This window comes from Gopherus evgoodei, chromosome 2 (genome assembly GCF_007399415.2).
Source record: "Gopherus evgoodei ecotype Sinaloan lineage chromosome 2, rGopEvg1_v1.p, whole genome shotgun sequence".
Taxonomy (NCBI): domain Eukaryota; kingdom Metazoa; phylum Chordata; order Testudines; family Testudinidae; genus Gopherus; species Gopherus evgoodei.
This window is the reverse complement of record NC_044323.1, coordinates 34,908,878-34,926,946: the sequence shown is the minus strand read 5'-3', so window position 1 is coordinate 34,926,946 and position 18,069 is coordinate 34,908,878. Positions and strand designations below refer to the sequence as shown.

The 18,069-nt window shown below is 48.2% G+C and overlaps 1 protein-coding gene across 16 annotated transcripts in view; it reads left to right on the top strand.

The window, feature by feature from the left end:
- The window catches only part of KIAA1217 (KIAA1217 ortholog), a 276,578-nt gene that overhangs the window by 237,153 nt on the left and 21,356 nt on the right, over nt 1-18,069 (top strand). For all 16 annotated transcript variants that reach the window (XR_003998770.1, XR_003998769.1, XM_030550358.1 and 13 more), the window contains 2 exons: nt 3,222-3,711; nt 5,814-5,994. Coding sequence is in view for 14 of the 16 variants with exons in the window: in XM_030550358.1 (XP_030406218.1) it covers nt 3,222-3,711; nt 5,814-5,994 (671 nt within the window). In the remaining 2 variants the exon portion in view is untranslated. The remainder of the gene's footprint in view (nt 1-3,221; nt 3,712-5,813; nt 5,995-18,069) is intronic.

Here is an 18,069-nt window from a genome sequence, read left to right as displayed (position 1 = left end):
CTGGCTTGTTGTTGATCCAGTGACCTTCTTGTCCAAACCACACCAGCAAGGCTTTCTAATTCCTTCTATCCCCACCCCTGACTCCAAGCACGCTGGGAAATGAGGTCAGAGGATCTTGCTAGCCATTATTGTTGTAGTCCTTCTGTAAGGGCCCCTAGAGGTTCAGTCTGGAGTGCCAAGAGCTGGGGGTTAAATATGGGTTCCTCTTAGAACTTCCTAACCACATACTGAAAATTGTGACTTCAGTTGTTCCATGTAAAGTCTCTGTCTAAAGCAGCTACAATAGTCTAGTAGACCCTAACTAGGGATAGGTTGAATCCAAACCCCTGACCAAGACATCCTTGACTGTTGGGGACATTTAACTCAGGAGCCATACAATGTGTGTTTGTGCCCATCTCTAACCCAATCGGTTGTAGACATTTTACAACAATTGGTGTTAGATCAGGCATACTTTGAGTGCACAGCATGAATCTCCCAAAATATAACACTAAGAAATAGCTAACACAAAGCATCGCTAACATGATGTTAGCATTTGTCACAGAGTCCCCGGACGATGCTCTGGACCTGCTCCCACAAAGCCAGTCAGGACTTTGGGGAGCCTCCTCTCCCTTGGAGTAGACTGTCTTCAGGGCAAGAAGCTCACACGGCTTCACCTCGTGGGTCTGTCCTTGGAGCATTCAGCATATTCCCCGCCGTGCACTTCCCACAGCGAGTCTGCCCAGGCAGGGTCCTGGGAAAGTCACAGGGTCCTGCATGCACCCCTACTTCGCAGTCAGATGTGACTGAGGCAGCCAGTAAAACAGAGGTTTATTAGATGACAGGAACACGGTCTAAAACAGAGCTTGTAGGTACAAACAACAAGACTCCTCCACCAGGTCTATTCTGGGGCCCAGCAAGGCAGACCCCCACGTCTGCGCTTCACTCCTCATCCCCAGCCAGCTCCAAACTGAAACCCCCTCCAGCCCCTCCTTTCTGGCCTTTGTCTCTTTCCCGGGCCAGGAGGTCACTTGATCTCTTTGTTTCCACCACCTTCAGTTGGCACCTTTGCAGGGGAGGGGCCCAGGCCATCAGTTGCTAGGAGACAGTGTGTCGGGCATTTATGTACACTGGCCCTCTGCTCTGCAGCAACCATACACCCTTATCCCACCACCTAGATACTTAAGAACTGCATAGGGGAAACTGAGGCACCCACACAGCATTCAGAGAAAACATTAAGAACATTCCCAGTTCGTCACAGCATCACTAACAAGTTTTGTTTTTTACTAAAGAATGGGAAACAAATAGCATATATTTTGGGGTTTGCTCGTGGTTTCATGGAATTCTTTATTCTGGGCTTTGGAAATGAGAGATGTGACAGAAACATATTAGCCATACTTGAGATTTTTCAACCACTAAGTACAATTATTATCCATGTTTGTCAGAAAATATGAGCAGCAAACAAATGCTAATTTTGTGAGGTAATGAAAATTGAATTTTCTTGCCAGTGGCAACCCTGAAATAGTCAGCACCAAGGGATCAAAGTATATTATTTTAGTAACTTTCAGCTAAACACCTACGCTATAGCAAAATCTATGTTGTGTGTGTGTGAAAGAGAGAAACAAAGCAAGATGAGTTTAAGGCTTAAGATTGGCATCTTTATTCTAGAAAATATCTTAGAAGAGATATTCCTGTATTGGCAGAGGGATGGACTAGCTCATCTAAACTGTCTTTTCTATTCTAATTTCTCTGACTCTATTAATTATTAATTTATTCTGCCATGCTTTTATCAGAAAATACTGATTGTGATGGATTCAGTCACAGAGACCCCCTTGGGACTGTCACCTGATGTGCTGAAACTACCTCTAAGCCCGTTTTCTTTGTCAGCTTGGGACTCCAGAACCCTGCCTTGTTTAGCTAGACATGCTAGTCTGCTGCAACACAAACCCAGGGGCTAGTCCATGCCCACAAAGCTGCAGACTTTAACCAATAACTGCTCAGCAAGTCACCCATCTCCAGCACCAGACACTCAGTTCCCAATGGGATCCATACCGCAAATAAATCCATTTTACATCGTATAAAGCTTATACAGGGTAAACTCATAAATTGGCTGCCCTCTGCAACACTGATAGAGGGATATGCACAGCTGTTTGCTCCTGCAGGTATTAATCACTTACTCAGGGTTAATTAATAAACAAAAGTGATTTTATTAAGTATAAAAAGTAGGATTTAAGTGGTTTCAAGTAATAATAGACAGAACAAAGTAAGTTACCAAGCAAAATAAAACAAAACACGCAAGTCTAAGCCTAATACATTTAAGAAACTGAATACAGGTAAATCTCACCCTCAGAGATGTTCCAATAAGCTTCTTTCACAGACTAGACTCCTTCTTAGGCTGGGTCCAATCCTTTCCCCTGGTACAGTTCTTGTTATTTCCAGCTCCTTTTATAGCCTTGGCACAAGGAGGGAATCTTTTGTCTTTCTGGGTCCCTACCCCCTCCTTCTAAATGGAAAAGCCCCAGGTTCAAGATACAAAGAGTTCTGTGGCATTTTATCGATTAACAAACGTATTGGAGCATGTCACAGAACTCTTTGCCGCTTTTACAGATCCAGACTAACATGGCTACACCTCTGAGGTTTAAGATGAATTCCAGTACCAGGTGACATGGTCACATGTCCTGTGAGATCCCAAGCCTCCATTCTTCCCAGCCTGACTTACATGAACACAGGAAGGCTTACACGTAAACAGAGCCATTTACAACCAATTGTCCTGGTTAATGGGAGCCATTAAGATTCCAAGCCATTATTAATGGCCCAAACTTTGCATAGTTACAATAGGACTTTAGAGTAATACTTCATATTTCTAGCTTTAGATACAAGAATGATACATACAAATATGATGAAAACACTCAGTAGATTATAAGCTTTGTAATGATACCTTACAAGAGACCTTTTGCATGAAGCATATTCCAGTTACATTATATTCACACTCATTAGTATATTTCCATAACATATATGCAGTGCAATGTCACACCTATAACCTTTTAATTTCTAGTTTCCTCACACTTGAAAATTACCAAATTGATTTCTGTTTCCAATTGGGTGGGAGAAAAGAGAGTTTTTGCCAAAAATATATTTTGTATGCAGATTACAGCCAATAAAGTTAATATATAGCAAATGACTGGACTAATTATATGCAAATTTAATAAATAATGAATGCTGATGTGTGTGATTTGTTTTGATAGACATGTTACAGAAGGTCTGCTGAAGGGCGTGGATCCTTCTCAAGTCACGCAATACAGTGCCATGGAAAAGGCAACAGCTACCGAAGTTCTGAAAAATCAAGAAGAGCTAATACGTGTCCCTGGATACCCACAGCAAACCATAGCTGGAGTTACAGCAGAGCTGCAAGGGTCTTCAGTCAAGTCAGAAGTTCTACCCTTAATGACAGTTCATCATGTACAGAGCTCTCCCGTAGTCATACATCAGTATCAGCACTCTTCAGCACTGGTCAACCATACCCAGAATTCACCTTCGGTCACCAGCCATTCTGTAGCTTTGTCAGCAACAAGCCATCACACCCCCACCATGCCAGTCACTGTACTGGAGTCCACAGCAGCAACCCAGCAATCACAGACATCTCAGTCACCGCAGGTCAATGGTTCCGTAATGCAAAGCCTTTTTATTGAAGAAATTCACAGTGCAAGTACCAGGAACCGAGCTGTATCAATTGAGGTACAGTGTATTCTCTTTAACCAGTGATATTCTCTTTGGGCCCAGGCTTGGCTTTACTGGGTGCTGCCAGCATGCATTTGGAACCTTAGGTAGGATTTTCAAAATATCAGTGGACCTAGGTGTCCAATATCCAAAGGAAAGTCCATGGGAGTTGGGCCCATAACTTCCATAAGCACTTCTGAAAATCTTACCCCTTATTTTGAACCAAGACAAAATGTAGTGTCATTAAAAAAAGACAAAAGCCTGAGGTGCCGTTTCTGAGTGCTCTATTGACACTGAAGAAATGATTACTAAAGTCAGATGATTATTTTCTTTTAAATCCCAAACTAAAAATCATGTTAACCAGGAGTGAAACCTATAAATCCCCTTCTGTTACTATTGGGCAGGGGTTAAGTGATTAAAGTAGGATTTTTTCAGGAGTGGGCTAAGTGGAGGATTTAACATCAGCCTGGAAATGCCTAGGTAAGATTTTATATATATATTAAAAAGTATGGAAATGCTCAGTAAGGTCACCCACACAACTGGAATTTTGTGAAGTTGGGGAGCTGTGTAGTACACAGCTCTGGCCCTTCACATTTTTGTGATACACAAGTATGATTTCCCCCATCATCCCATGCTCCAGGTGTGTAATCTACCTAATTTGAATCCAGTCCTTACCATGTTAAAAGTATTTGTCTGTTAAGTGTCATGGTAACATGGCAGGCAGTGCATTGTAGCCACACTTCTAAATTTGAAATCCTATATACTTTTGGGATTGGGGGATGTTTTGACCAATCTTCCAGAATGTGGTCTTTTGATTAAGATATTTAAAGGCCTCCCTTTTTCCTTTCACTGCATTTGGTCTTAAAGATGGCTGGAGTATTTTGCTGTAGCTCTATAACACTTTCCATTAAAGGTGTGCCTGATCAGGCCATCTACTCGAGTAAGGAATCCCAGTTAGGTCACCTCTCAATTTTGAGTCACTGATGGGAAGATGACACACAGCGTGTCTAGGACTTCCTTATGGCGGCTTGGTGTTGGGAAGACACAGGAGCAGAATTAAAGATGTTTGGGTGACCTTAGCACTGTGTATTTCCATATTTTCTAATGCTTGATTATTTTTCTATGTCACTTTAACATGGAATTTCCAGTTGGGGCTGTTGAGGGAAAAACAACATGCTGTTAAGGGCTTTCTCCTTAAGCAGTGGCTAAATATTCTGGACCCTATCTGCAGGTCAGCATCTGCTGTGTGTTGCTATAAGAAGTCACAAGAAATACTTACATAAGCTACAGTGCAGGTAGATAACTTTTTGATGCAATGAGTAAAGTATGTGTAGCCTCCATCACAAAACAAAAATAAACAGCGAACTAAGTAAATTAATCTGGAGCCAGAGCATTTTTCATCAGTTTTTTAAAAAAGAAACAATTATTGCTCCCGTATGGAGCTTTGTCAACGCTTTTTGTTTGTAGTTGTTCCTAGCAACATGTTACCCCAAATGCTTACACCAGGGTGAGCACAATGTTAACTATGATGTGTGTTTTTAAAACAATATGTAGCAGGCATTGTCTGTTTTTAAACATTAAACACTATTTTGCATGGCTATAGCATTTTTTGTCTGTGTATCTCAAAGTGCATTACAAATACCCTTGTGAAGTGATGGGTATTATTATCCCCATTTTACAGATAAGGAAACTGAGGCACAGAGACTTGCCAACAAATAAATAATAGCTTTCCTTCAATTTTTGAGTAAATGTTTTGTGCCTGCAGTAGTTCAGAAAGAAACCCATGGGAGGTAATGCAGTCTGTAAGTTTTCTCAGGCTGATTTGACTTGCAAGGAGTGCTCTATAGGAAACGATGGTGCTAGCTGAATTCTGGAGGCAAGAGCAGTAGACGCTTACAGTATGTTAAAGTGTGCTGAACAGTAGGCAGTCAATTTTTTATGTGAAATGTTGCTCACTAAAAACCAAACTGAAATCAGAAACTTCTGTTACCTCACTACAGACCAATGCTGAAGAAATCTAACCAGTTTTGATTCATAATGTTTATATTTGGAGGTGTAGAAATAACAGAGTAGAGACTGATGAAATCAGAACACTAACCGAATGCTATACTTCTTTTTAGAAAGCAGAAAAGAAATGGGAAGAGAAAAGACAGAACCTTGATCACTATAATGGAAAGGAGTTTGAAAAACTTTTAGAAGAGGCACAGGCCAATATCATGAAGTCAATCCCTAACTTAGAGATGCCTCCGCGGTCCATGGCCTTGCCAAAATTGGAGGCAGTGGATAAATTAGAGGTTTCAGGTAAGGTTTGCAGTTGTGAACTGAGGGTTTGCATCTTTGAGAAAATTAAATGACAAAAGTTTTTTTATTAAAATGGTAATTTAAGTGTATATATTTACTTAGCACCTTTATCAATATCTTAGCCTTCCCTGTGAGACAGAATGGGGGATATGTCCTGGGAAGCAGGGACTCTGTAGAGGATGCAGCGGTCATGCTGGTTCACCAGCTAAACCTGAGCTCCTGGGGTGATGCTGTAGCTAAGAGGGCGAATGCGAGCAATGTTCCCTTTAAACTGCCCAGTGGTGCAGCAGTCTTGTGTATATGGCGCAGGTCCGAATCCCTGCTGCTCACATCTCCTCAGTGTGGCCCTAGAAGGGATATGGCATGACCCTTTAAGAACCTGTTCTGCTTGGTCCCGCTACCCTGTGACATGGCATGTGTGCCCCCCATCACCTCCTCACTCTAGGGGAGTTGGGAGTGTTTCGGGATGGGGACACACGCAGCTGGGAAGGGGTGGTAGCTCCGGAATGGACCTTGTGCAAGAGCTCAGGTGAGGGGCCTGGACGGGCTGTGCCTTGTCAGCCCAGCCCAGGGCAGTGCAGGCTGCAGAGCTGTAACCCAATCAGGCCAACGTACTGATGCCCCAGCCCACCCACATGCCTGGCAGTTGGTTTCCAGGGACACAGTGGGAGTGGGAGCAGAGGGAGCTGCAGCCAGGGCCCCTTCCTGGGTGCACCTGGGGTGGTGGTGGGTGGTCTGAAACCCCCAGCCGCAGGGAAGTGCAGTCTGACACCACCCCCACCCTCCAGATACAGACCCCTGGCTAGGCTCCTCAGGCAGCTGCTGCAGAGCGAATCATCTTCCTTTGGGACCCTGCCACTGGTGCGGACAGGGAGTAGTGTGTGATGCATACACATGTGCACCCCACCCACCCATACACAATTCCCCTGAATGTTTCTCAGCCTTCCCATAGACACCCCTTCAGACTCCTCACCCCAAATCCATACCCTGCCCCTCCCCCCAACCCTCACCACGTACACGCACCACATCTCACCACGCACACTTACATACACTCCAATACCCCCCCAGACCCCTCACCACACCCCCACATGGACTTGCACACACACACAACCCCCCACCCTGTGCGCAGTCTTCAACACACACGCATATAACCCCCCCATGTGTGCATGCACACACACAGTCCTCCCTGCACACCTCTCACAACATTCATAACCCCCCTCATCCCCCGACACAAACACACGCAATCCTATACAAAAATGTAGTGCTCAGTGGAGTTTGTATCTGGCTCAATACAAAATATACAGTTTTGGGGGAACACTGAATGTACCACTTGAATGTATAAACAGGGTAAGATCAAGTACAAGTAGACAGGTTATATTACCTTTGTATATGGCATACTGTGTCCAGTTCTGGTGTCCACACTTCAAGAAAGATGTTTAAAATTGCAAAGGGTTTGGAAAAGAGCTGCAAGAATGATTTCAAGTCTGGAAAACATGCCTTTACAGTGAGAGACTTCAAATCTCAGTCTTTATAGTTTATGAAGGAGAAGAGTAAGAGGTGACTAATGTTTCTTCAATCTAGCAGACAGACTTAACAAGATCCAGTGGTTGGAAGATGAAGCTAAAACATTCAGATTAAAATTAGGCACAACATTTTAACAGTGATGGGAATTAATAATTGGGACCATTTATTTAGGAATTTGTTGGATTCACTCTCACCTGAAGTCTTTACATCAAGACGGGATGGCTTTCTAAAAGACATGTGCAGCCAGTAATTATGGGCTTGATGCATGAATTACTAGGAGAAATCCTGTGTAAATTTAGTCAGACTTCCTGTGTTATGCAAGAAGACAGACTAAATGTTCATAATGATAAAAAAATCATAAAAAACGTAGGGCTGGAAGGGACTTTGATAAGTCATCAAGTCCACCCCCGTGCACTCTGACAGGACCAAGCAAACCTAGATTATCCCTAACAGGTGTTTGTCCCACTTGTTTTTTAAAATGTCCAATGATGGGGATTATACAACCTCCTTTGGAAGCCTATTCCAGAGCTTAACTATCCTTATAGTAAGAAAGATTTTCCTAATATCTCATATAAATCTCTCTTGCTGGAGTTATAAGCCCATAACTTCTTGTCCTACTTCCAGTGGAAATGGAGAACAATTGATCACCATCCTCTTTATAACAACCCTTAACATATTTTGAAGACTGTTATCAGGTTTCCCCTCATTTGTCCTTTCTCAAGACTAAACAGGCCCAGGCTTTTTTAACCTTTCTTCATAGCTCAGATTTTCTAAACTTTTTATCATTTTTCTTGCTCTCCTCTGGACTCTCTCCAGTTTGTTCACACCTTTGCTAAAGTGTGGTGCTCAGAAGTGGACACTACTCCAGCTGAGGCCACACCAGTGCTGAGTAGAGTAGGACAATTACATCTGATATCATATATACAATACCCCTGTTAATACACCCCAGAATGATAGTAGCCTTTTTCACCTCCGCATCACACCACTCACTTATATTCCATGTATGATCTACTATAACCCCCAGATCATCTAGCCATTTATTATTCTTCGAGTGATTGCTCACATCCATTCCAGTTAGGTGTGCGCGCCGCGCGTGCACGTTCGTCGGAAACTTTTTACCCTAGCAACTCCAGTGGGCCGGCAGGTCGCCCCCTGGAGTGGCGCCGCCATGGCGCCCAATATATATCCCTGCCGGCCCGCCCGCTCCTCAGTTCCTTCTTACCGCCGTGTCGGTCGTTGGAACTGTGGAGCGCGGCATAGCTGTCCTCCACGTCCCTAGCTCTCCTAGTTATCTATCGTTATCTATTGTTATTCTCTAGTTCTATTACAGTTGTTAAATAGTCTGTTAAGTTGATAGTTAAGTTAATTAGTTGTAAAGTACTTCTTCGCCGGGGGCTTAGCCCTTCCCGGCACCCGGCACCGGGCTCATGCCTGGTTCGCCGGGCTTCAAGCAGTGTGCGGCCTGCAAGAAGCCCATGCCTACCAGCGATCCCCACGAAGCGTGCCTGAAGTGCCTCGGGGAATCGCACAGATCTGACAAGTGCCGCATCTGTAAGGCCTTTAAGCCGAGGACAAAGAAGGAGAGGGATCAAAGGCTCCGAACTCTCCTGATGGAGGCGGCACTTGACCCGACGGCTTCGCAGGCCGTGGTATCGGCACCGGCACCGGATCGCTCCGGCACCGAGAAGACTCCTCGGCACCGACCCTCTCCGGCACTGGAGCCAGAGCCAAGGCCGTCGAAGTCTAATACTCCGGCCAGGCAGACCCGGCTAGAGCGCCCGGCCTCGACATCGGCCGCGGCGCCGCCGGCACCGTTAGCACCGTTGACTCCGGGCCCGGCGGGTCCGTTGAGTCCGGTGCCGCCGAGCTCCCCCATGAGATCTGGGGTTGAGATAGTGGTCCCATCCACACCGGAGACCTTCGCCTCGGCTCGGGACCTTATTGCCCTGACGGAGCCTACTCGGCTGCCACCCCCGGTACCTCCGGTGCGGGTCGCGTCCAGAGGCAAGCCCATGATGTCGGCACCGCCCACAGACAGTCGTTCCCGATCCAGGTCCCGACGTCTTGGGCGCTCCAGATCCCGACGCCGCTCGCAGTCCCGGCACCGCTCCCCTCAGCGGTACCGGTCGCACTCGCGGCACCGGTCGGCATCGAGACGGTCGCGGTCAGGCTCCAGCCGACACCGGCACCGCGACTCCAGGAGCAGGTCCCGACGCTACTCGCCGCACCGGTCGACCTCCCGGCACCGAGCTGGTGGCAGATCCCGGTCGACCTCCCGGCACCGAGCTGGTGGCAGGTCCCGGTCCCGGTCGATCTCCCGGCACCGAGCTGGTAGTAGTCCCGGCACCGAAGCGGTGCCCGGCACCGAAGCGGCGCCCGGCACCGTGACAGATCCCGGTCCCGGTCCCGCTCCCGGCACCGATATGACTCCCGGCACCGGTCCCCGGCACCGAGACGATCCTCTGTGCCGGCCCGCGCAGACCCGTACTATCCAGGGTCGGCCCCACCGTGGCCCTCGAGGCAGCCGTCCGTATCCTCCCAGGCGGACAGCGGCTATGCGCTGGGCACCGACCGGCAGGTGGCGCTGTTTGCTGATCCGCCGCTGCAGGACCAAGGCCCTCAACAGTGGGGATTCTGGACACCCTGGGCGTACCATCAGGCCCAGGGCCCCCAGCAGCTCCCTGCTAGGCCGGCGACTGCGGAGCGTAGGGCCCCTGAAGCCTCCTTGTCTCGCCCCCCTCCCTCCCCGGAAGGGGACGAAGGGTCCAAACAGCAGGACTCCGCTGTGGCTCCGGAGACAGAGGCGAGGGCTGAGGAAGACCCTCAGTTGGACACTATTGTGCCTGGGGTCTCATCATCCTCCTCCGCGGATGAGGCGGTGGCGGGTACCTCCTCCAACAGTCCCCCCCTGCTGGATCTTAGGGCGCACCAGGACCTCCTCAGGCGATTGGCTCAAAACCTGAATCTGCAGGCAGAGGAGGTCTCGGAGATAGAGGACCCAATTGTTACCATCCTCTCTTCTGATGCTCCCACCAGGGTCGCCCTGCCCTTTATACGGACCATCCAGGCCAATGCCAATACTATCTGGCAGTCCCCGGCCTCCATCCCTCCGACAGCGAAAGGAGTCGAGAGAAAGTACATGGCCCCTTCTAGGGGCTATGAATATCTACATGTTCACCCCACTCCCGGTTCACTGGTAGTGCAATCGGTGAACGATAGGGAGCGTCACGGCCAGGAGGCTCCGGCCCCCAAGTCCAGAGAGGCCAGGCGGATGGACCTCCTTGGCCGTAAGGTGTATTCGGCTGGGGCGCTGCAGCTCAGGGTCTCCAACCAGCAGGCCCTGCTGAGCAGATATGCCTTTGATTCCTGGGTGGCAGTGGACAAATTTAAGGAGCTGCTGCCACAGGATGCTCGCCAAGAGTTCACGGCCATCTTGGACGAGGGCAAGAAGGTCGCACGCACGGCCTTGCAAGCCTCCTTGGACGCTGCGGACTCGGCTGCCCGTACCCTTGCGTCAGGAGTTACGATGCGTCGCATCTCCTGGCTGCAGGTTTCCGGCCTTCCGCCGGAACTCCAGCATACTATACAAGACCTTCCTTTCGAAGGCCAGGGCCTATTTTCTGACAAAACAGACCCCAGACTCAAGAGTCTGAAAGACAACCGAGTCGTTATGCGGTCCCTCGGGATGCACACTCCCGTGACGCAGCGTAGATCCTTCCGGCCGCAACAACAACAACAACAACAACGCAGGCCGTTTTCCCAGTTCCGCCAGCGGCAGGACCTTTACAGGCGCCGCGGCAGAAACGGGAGGCGCAGGCAGTCGGGGAACCAAGGGGGGCAGAACCAAGGCTCCTCAAAACCCCCGCCTGGTCCTAAGCCTTCATTTTGAAGGTGCGCTCGAGGGCGCAGTAACAGTTTCCCCTATGGATCCTTCCCCCCCGTTTTCCAACCGCCTTTCGTTTTTCCTCCCGGCGTGGTCCCAAATAACATCGGACCGCTGGGTCTTAAGCGTGGTGCAGACGGGGTACCGCCTGCAGTTTGTTTCGTTTCCTCCTTCCCGCCCTCCTTCCTCGTCCCTCTTCAGGGACCCCTCTCACGAGCAATTCCTTCGGCAGGAGGTGCAGACGCTCCTCAGCAAAGGAGCTATAGAGGCGGTTCCCGAAAACGAGAAAGGCAAGGGGTTTTATTCCCGCTATTTTCTGATCCCCAAGGCCAAGGGGGGCCTCAGGCCTATCCTCGACCTGCGAGAGCTCAACAAATACCTCGTGAAGTTGAAGTTCCGCATGGTATCCCTGGGGACCATTATTCCATCCCTGGATCCGGGAGACTGGTACGCCGCCCTCGACATGCAGGACGCGTATTTCCACGTTGCCATTTGGCCACGCCACAGACGCTTCCTCCGCTTCGTTGTGGGGGCTCGTCATTATCAATTTGCGGTCCTCCCGTTTGGCCTGTCCACGGCCCCGAGGGTGTTTACAAAATGCATGGCAGTTGTCGTGGCGCATATTCGGCGCAACCGTGTCCACGTGTTCCCTTATCTGGACGATTGGTTGATTCGGGGCACGTCGGAACAGCAGGTGAACAGCCATGTCCGCGTGATCACCGGCATGTTTGCGAGTCTGGGCCTCTTGATAAACACAGACAAGTCCACCCTGAGGCCCACTCAGAAGGTGGAATTTATCGGGGCCGTCCTGGACGCCACTGTGGGCAGGGCCTCGCTGCCTCGGCAGCGGTTCCAGACCATGGCGGCGATCGTTCAACGCTTGCGGTCAGCCCCGTTGACGTCAGTGAGGACATGTCTAACCCTGTTAGGCCACATGGCGGCGTGCACTTTTGTGACCGACTACGCTCGGCTCCGCATGAGGCCTCTCCAGCTGTGGCTTATCAGTCATTACAGGCCAAGGCAACCGTTAGACATGTTAATCACAATCCCCCAGAAGGTCTTAGATTCCCTCGGCTGGTGGTTGGACCAGTCCGTATTGTGTGCGGGTCTTCCCTTTCACCCGTCTCAGCCCTCGGTATCCCTGACAACGGATGCCTCAGATCTAGGCTGGGGGGCCCACCTAGGGACCCTGCGGACGCAGGGCCTATGGTCCCAGGAGGAGGTGGGGCTACACATCAACATGAGGGAGTTGAGAGCGGTCCGCCTTGCTTGCCAAACGTTTTGTCATCAGCTTCAGGGTCGTTGTGTAGCCGTGTTCACGGACAACACGACGACCATGTATTATATCAACAAGCAGGGCGGCACCAGGTCCTCCTCCCTGTGCCTCGAGGCGATACGACTCTGGGACTTTTGCGTAGCCCACTCCATTCACCTCAGGGCTTCCTTCCTTCCCGGAGTACGGAACACGCTGGCGGATCGATTGAGCAGATCCTTCCTGTCACACGAGTGGTCCCTTCGCCCGGACGTCGCTCTCCTCCATTTTCCGGAGGTGGGGTTATCCCCGGGTGGACCTCTTCGCGTCCAAGGGGAACAGGAAGTGCCAAGCGTTCTGCTCCTTTCAGGGCAGGGAGCCGGGGTCGATAGCGGATGCCTTCCTCATCCAGTGGTCGACCCACCTGTACTATGCATTTCCCCCGTTCCCTCTGGTCCACAAGGTCCTCCTGAAGGTGCGCAGGGACAGGGCTCTCGTGATCATGGTGGCCCCGGCGTGGCCCAGGCAGCACTGGTACACCATGCTGCTGGACTTGGCCATAGCCGACCCAGTTCCCCTGCCCCTTCATCCGGACCTGATTACCCAGGACCACGGGACCCTCTGTCACCCAGACCTGCAGTCGCTGCACCTAGCGGCGTGGCTCCTGCGTGGCTGACTGGTTCCGAGCTGCGCTGCTCTACGCCTGTGAGAGAGGTGCTCTTGAGCAGTAGGAAACCGTCCACAAGAGCCACATATTCTGCGAAATGGAAGCGCTTCTCCTGTTGGTGCGTAGAGAGAAATCTCCGCCCTATGGAAGTTTCGGTATCCGAAATCTTAGACTACGTTTTGTCCCTCAAAGGGCAAGGTCTGGCCTTATCGTCGTTGCGAGTCCACCTAGCAGCTATCTCCACCTTTCACCCGGGTGCGGACGGTCGCTCCGTTTTTTCTCACCCGACGGTGTCGAGATTCCTTAAAGGGCTGGAACGTTTATTCCCTAACGTCCGTCCCCCTGCTCCAACCTGGGATCTTAACCTGGTGTTGTCCCGGCTCATGGGGCCCCCCTTTGAGCCGTTAGCTACTTGCTCCCTGCTCTACCTCTCTTGGAAAACTGCCTTTCTAGTGGCTATCACCTCAGCTAGACGGGTGTCGGAGCTCCGAGCTCTGGTGGTAGACCCCCCATATACGGTCTTCCACAAGGATAAGGTGCAGCTGAGGCCACACCCTGCTTTTCTGCCCAAGGTGGTCTCAGCCTTTCATATCAACCAAGAGATTTTCCTTCCGGTTTTTTTCCCAAAACCTCACTCCTCAGGCAGGGAGCAGCAGCTCCACTCGCTGGATGTCCGTAGGGCTCTCGCGTTCTACATAGAGAGGACTAAGCCCTTCCGAAAATCCCCCCAACTTTTCGTGGCGGTAACAGATCGTATGAAAGGTCTTCCTATCTCCTCCCAGAGGATATCCTCTTGGGTTACGTCCTGTATCAGGACTTGTTATGACTTGGCCCATGTCCCTACGGGCCGTGTGACTGCGCATTCTACCAGGGCGCAGGCGTCGTCGCTGGCTTTCCTAGCCCGTGTGCCCATCCAGGAGATCTGTCGGGCAGCGACCTGGTCATCGGTCCACACCTTTGCTTCCCACTACGCCCTGGTCCAGCAGTCGAGGGAGGATGCGGCCTTCGGAACTGCAGTGCTCCGGGCCGCGACTTCTCACTCCGACCCCACCGCCTAGGTATGGCTTGGGAGTCACCTAACTGGAATGGATGTGAGCAATCACTCGAAGAAGAAAAGACGGTTACTCACCTTTGTAACTGTTGTTCTTCGAGATGTGTTGCTCACATCCATTCCACACCCGCCCTCCTTCCCCACTGTCGGAGTAGCCGGCAAGAAGGAACTGAGGAGCGGGCGGGCCGGCAGGGATATATATTGGGCGCCATGGCGGCGCCACTCCAGGGGGCGACCTGCCGGCCCACTGGAGTTGCTAGGGTAAAAAGTTTCCGACGAACGTGCACGCGCGGCGCGCACACCTAACTGGAATGGATGTGAGCAACACATCTCGAAGAACAACAGTTACAAAGGTGAGTAACCGTCTTTTCCCCATTTTGTAGTTGTACATTTGATTTTTTCCTTCCTAAGTGAAGTGCTTTTCAGTTTTCTTTATTGAATTACATCTTGTTTAATTCAGACCAGTTCTCCAATTTGTCAAGGTTGTTTTGAATTCTAATCAAAACCTTCAAAGTGCTCACAGCCCCAACCAGCTTGGTGTCATCAGCAAATTTCTACTCCCATTATGCAAGTCATCAATGAAAATACTGAATAGTACTGGACCCAGTCATTAAAGAGCTCCTGCTGGAGCTATACTGGCTTCGTACTGTTCTTCCTAGCTTTCCTTCGCGTTAGGATAGTTTTGCAATTGTGACTTCTAATCTCTTTGAGAAATGGCCTGCTCTCATGAACTCCTTATCCTCTTAGATTTTCTTCCCATGGAATCTTACCTAACAGTTCTTTGCATTTGTTAGTCTGCTTTTTTCTTTTCTTTTTTTTTTGAAGTCCATTGTCCTTATTTTGCTACTGTCACTGCTTCCTTTATTTAGAATCATGAACTCTATTATTTCATAATCACTTTCACCCTCATTACTTTTCACCATCAGATTTGCCACCAATTCTCCCTGTTGGTCAGAATCAAATCTAAAATGGCTGTCCCTCTGGTTACTTGCTTCACTTTCTGAAACAAAAGGTTGTCCTAGATTTTGTGTTTTACATTTCCAACAGATGTCTAGGTGCTTAAAGTTCACCCCCCTTACTACCAGGTCTTGTGTGCAGTTCAGTGAGATGACTGGCTTCTAACAGCATTTGCTTGTGTGGCGAATGGCACAGCACAGAAAAAATCAGAGAAAATAAATATTATATGGGTGCACTGAGCTGTAACAATGTCTGAGAAAGTGCAAAAGATGATAACAAAGAGGAGCTTTTGTTACTCACATATTTAGCGAATCCATTTCTAGAATAAGCATTTGCATGGTGTCCAGCTAGCAGATTTATGGAGAAATTTGATGAAATGATGGGACATCTGCCTTCTGTTTTGCATAATGAATCCTATAATAGTCACATAACTTAAAGGAATAACAAAGCTTTGTCTTACTTAATTCCATGATTAAACATTTCACATACCACCCAAATCTTCTACAGTTCAGAAAGAAAGTTTCAACATGCTACTGCCTACTCTAGGCTAGAAAAATGAGTGACATATGGGAAGACAGACCACCTACTTTACTAATACAGTGCACAGAGTATGTTAGCAACCAATTAACAGAGTGCTTTGTATGCTCTTACACAGAGCACGGATGGATCATGTTGCTAGAAAACATGTTCTCAATTGCTCTCCATCCAGAACAGATTAAGAAATTGAAATATTTATCATGGAAAATTAAGTCTAACATTTAAAAAAATGAGTGCTTGAAGTCAGGCTCTTACATTCATTGGTGGCCTGATTTTCAAAAGTGCTGAGCAAACATGGGTGTCTAAATTTGGACACGGGCCTGATTTTAGGCATCTGTTTTTGAAATCTTGGCTCTGTGTATTTTTGAGATGCTTATTCAGTGTTTCTTTGAAACCATTGTCTCTAATTTTTCCAGTTAGGGTGACCAGATGTCCTGACTTTATAGGGACAGTTCTGATTTTTGGGTCTTTTTCTTATATAGGCTCCTATTACCCCCCATCCTCCCACCCCAGCCCCTGTCCCGATTTTTCACACTTGCTGTCTGGTCACCCTATTTCCAGTGGAGATATAAAGCTAAATCATCAGTCAGTTCCAATATTTCATCTGTTACTTTACCTGATGGGAAAGAATTGACACAAAAGGTGCCAAGATTATTAAAATGACTCATAGTTTTGGGTACCCAACATGGGATGCCCTCGAGGTGCCTGATTTTTCACAAACTGCTGAGCCTCTGCCTTTTGAAAATCATGAACTGTTAAAGTGTCTCAAATTAAGCACACAAAATCACTCTTAATAACCTTAGCCAAACTGAATTATATCTTTACCCTTATCCTCCTCTGCACTCTAGCAGCATGACTCTGCAGGGGGGGAAATGCTTGCTGTTTCCTCAAAGGTTTATAACATAAAAATAAAAAACTTTAACAGAGACAACAGAACATCACCCAACATTGGGTTCTACCTAGTCTTATGCTGTATTACAGCCTCTCCCACGCAAAGAGAGGTGTGGAAGCTGATCTGACATTAACTCCTTGTTCACCAGAGGCCAGGTATTGCACCTGCACCTGTCACACTGACTTACCATCTCAATTTTTCCTCCTCCTGGTTCCCTGTCTCTTTCGTTTTTATTTTCCAGTTTTAAAGATAGGGAAGGCACTAGTGTGGGTTACACAATAGAAATTAATCTGCCGCCGTTCCGTCAATGCCTCCTATTCTTTCATCATTCTTATTTTCAAGTAACTGCAGGGAAAACTGTGGATGCTCTAGCACTTAGGATTGCTGCATTTGTAAGGCTGGCAGATTGGGCAAGCCTGTGAAGGAGCTGTGACTTCCACAAGACCTACCACCCATTAGTTGTAAGCATCTATGAAGCCAAATTGCTCTGTGTCATGTGTAAGGGATAAGAGAATAACTCTAATTCCTTTAGCCTGGAATTCAAGAAAATCTCTCAGTTGTCCTGGAAGAAGTATACATGGAATTCATTACAAGCTTCTTAATGGTATGTGGTGATAAGAGAAAAGCTCTAATGTAAAACATATCTGGAGGTTTACTTTTGTTGTAACCCTGTGAGTCAGAGCCAGATAACTAGGGAGGGACAGAGTGACTTATATAATACAACAGAACATTTCTTTACGTTCAACGTTTTCTGAAGAACATTTGAGCTAACAAGAGAACAAAGACAAGGCTGTTCACATTAGAAAAATAGGAACTGCCATTGTGGATTAGACTAACCTCTGTCTAGTCCTGTATCCTGTCTCTGATAGTGGTCAGTATCAGATCCCTCAGCGGGAGGTATTGAATCTCCATAATTGACAGTTATGCAATATCCTATCCATGGGGAAAGTTGCTTCTTGACCCCAAGCAGCTAGTAGTCCTGAACACAGGTTTTAACTCCCTTGTACATGTCTATCCGATCTATTTATGTAACAGACATCTATTTTTTTTTAAATGAAGCTTGTAAATAATAAGAAGAAAAACCCTGAATGCATGTTTCTTGCTGCAGTGTGTCCTGCTTGGGTTGCGTGCAAACATACACCTTCAAATAGGAATGAATTATGGGGTAGCAGTTTGTAAGGGGTGGTGGTGGCTGGTTGAGGAAACTGCTGTCCTCTTCAGAACAGTCAGGAGCCCCTGTCAAAATGCAGGGGTTGCATATCTGAGCTATTGGATTATGCTTTAATCTGCCATAAATTGGAAACTCTTGGTG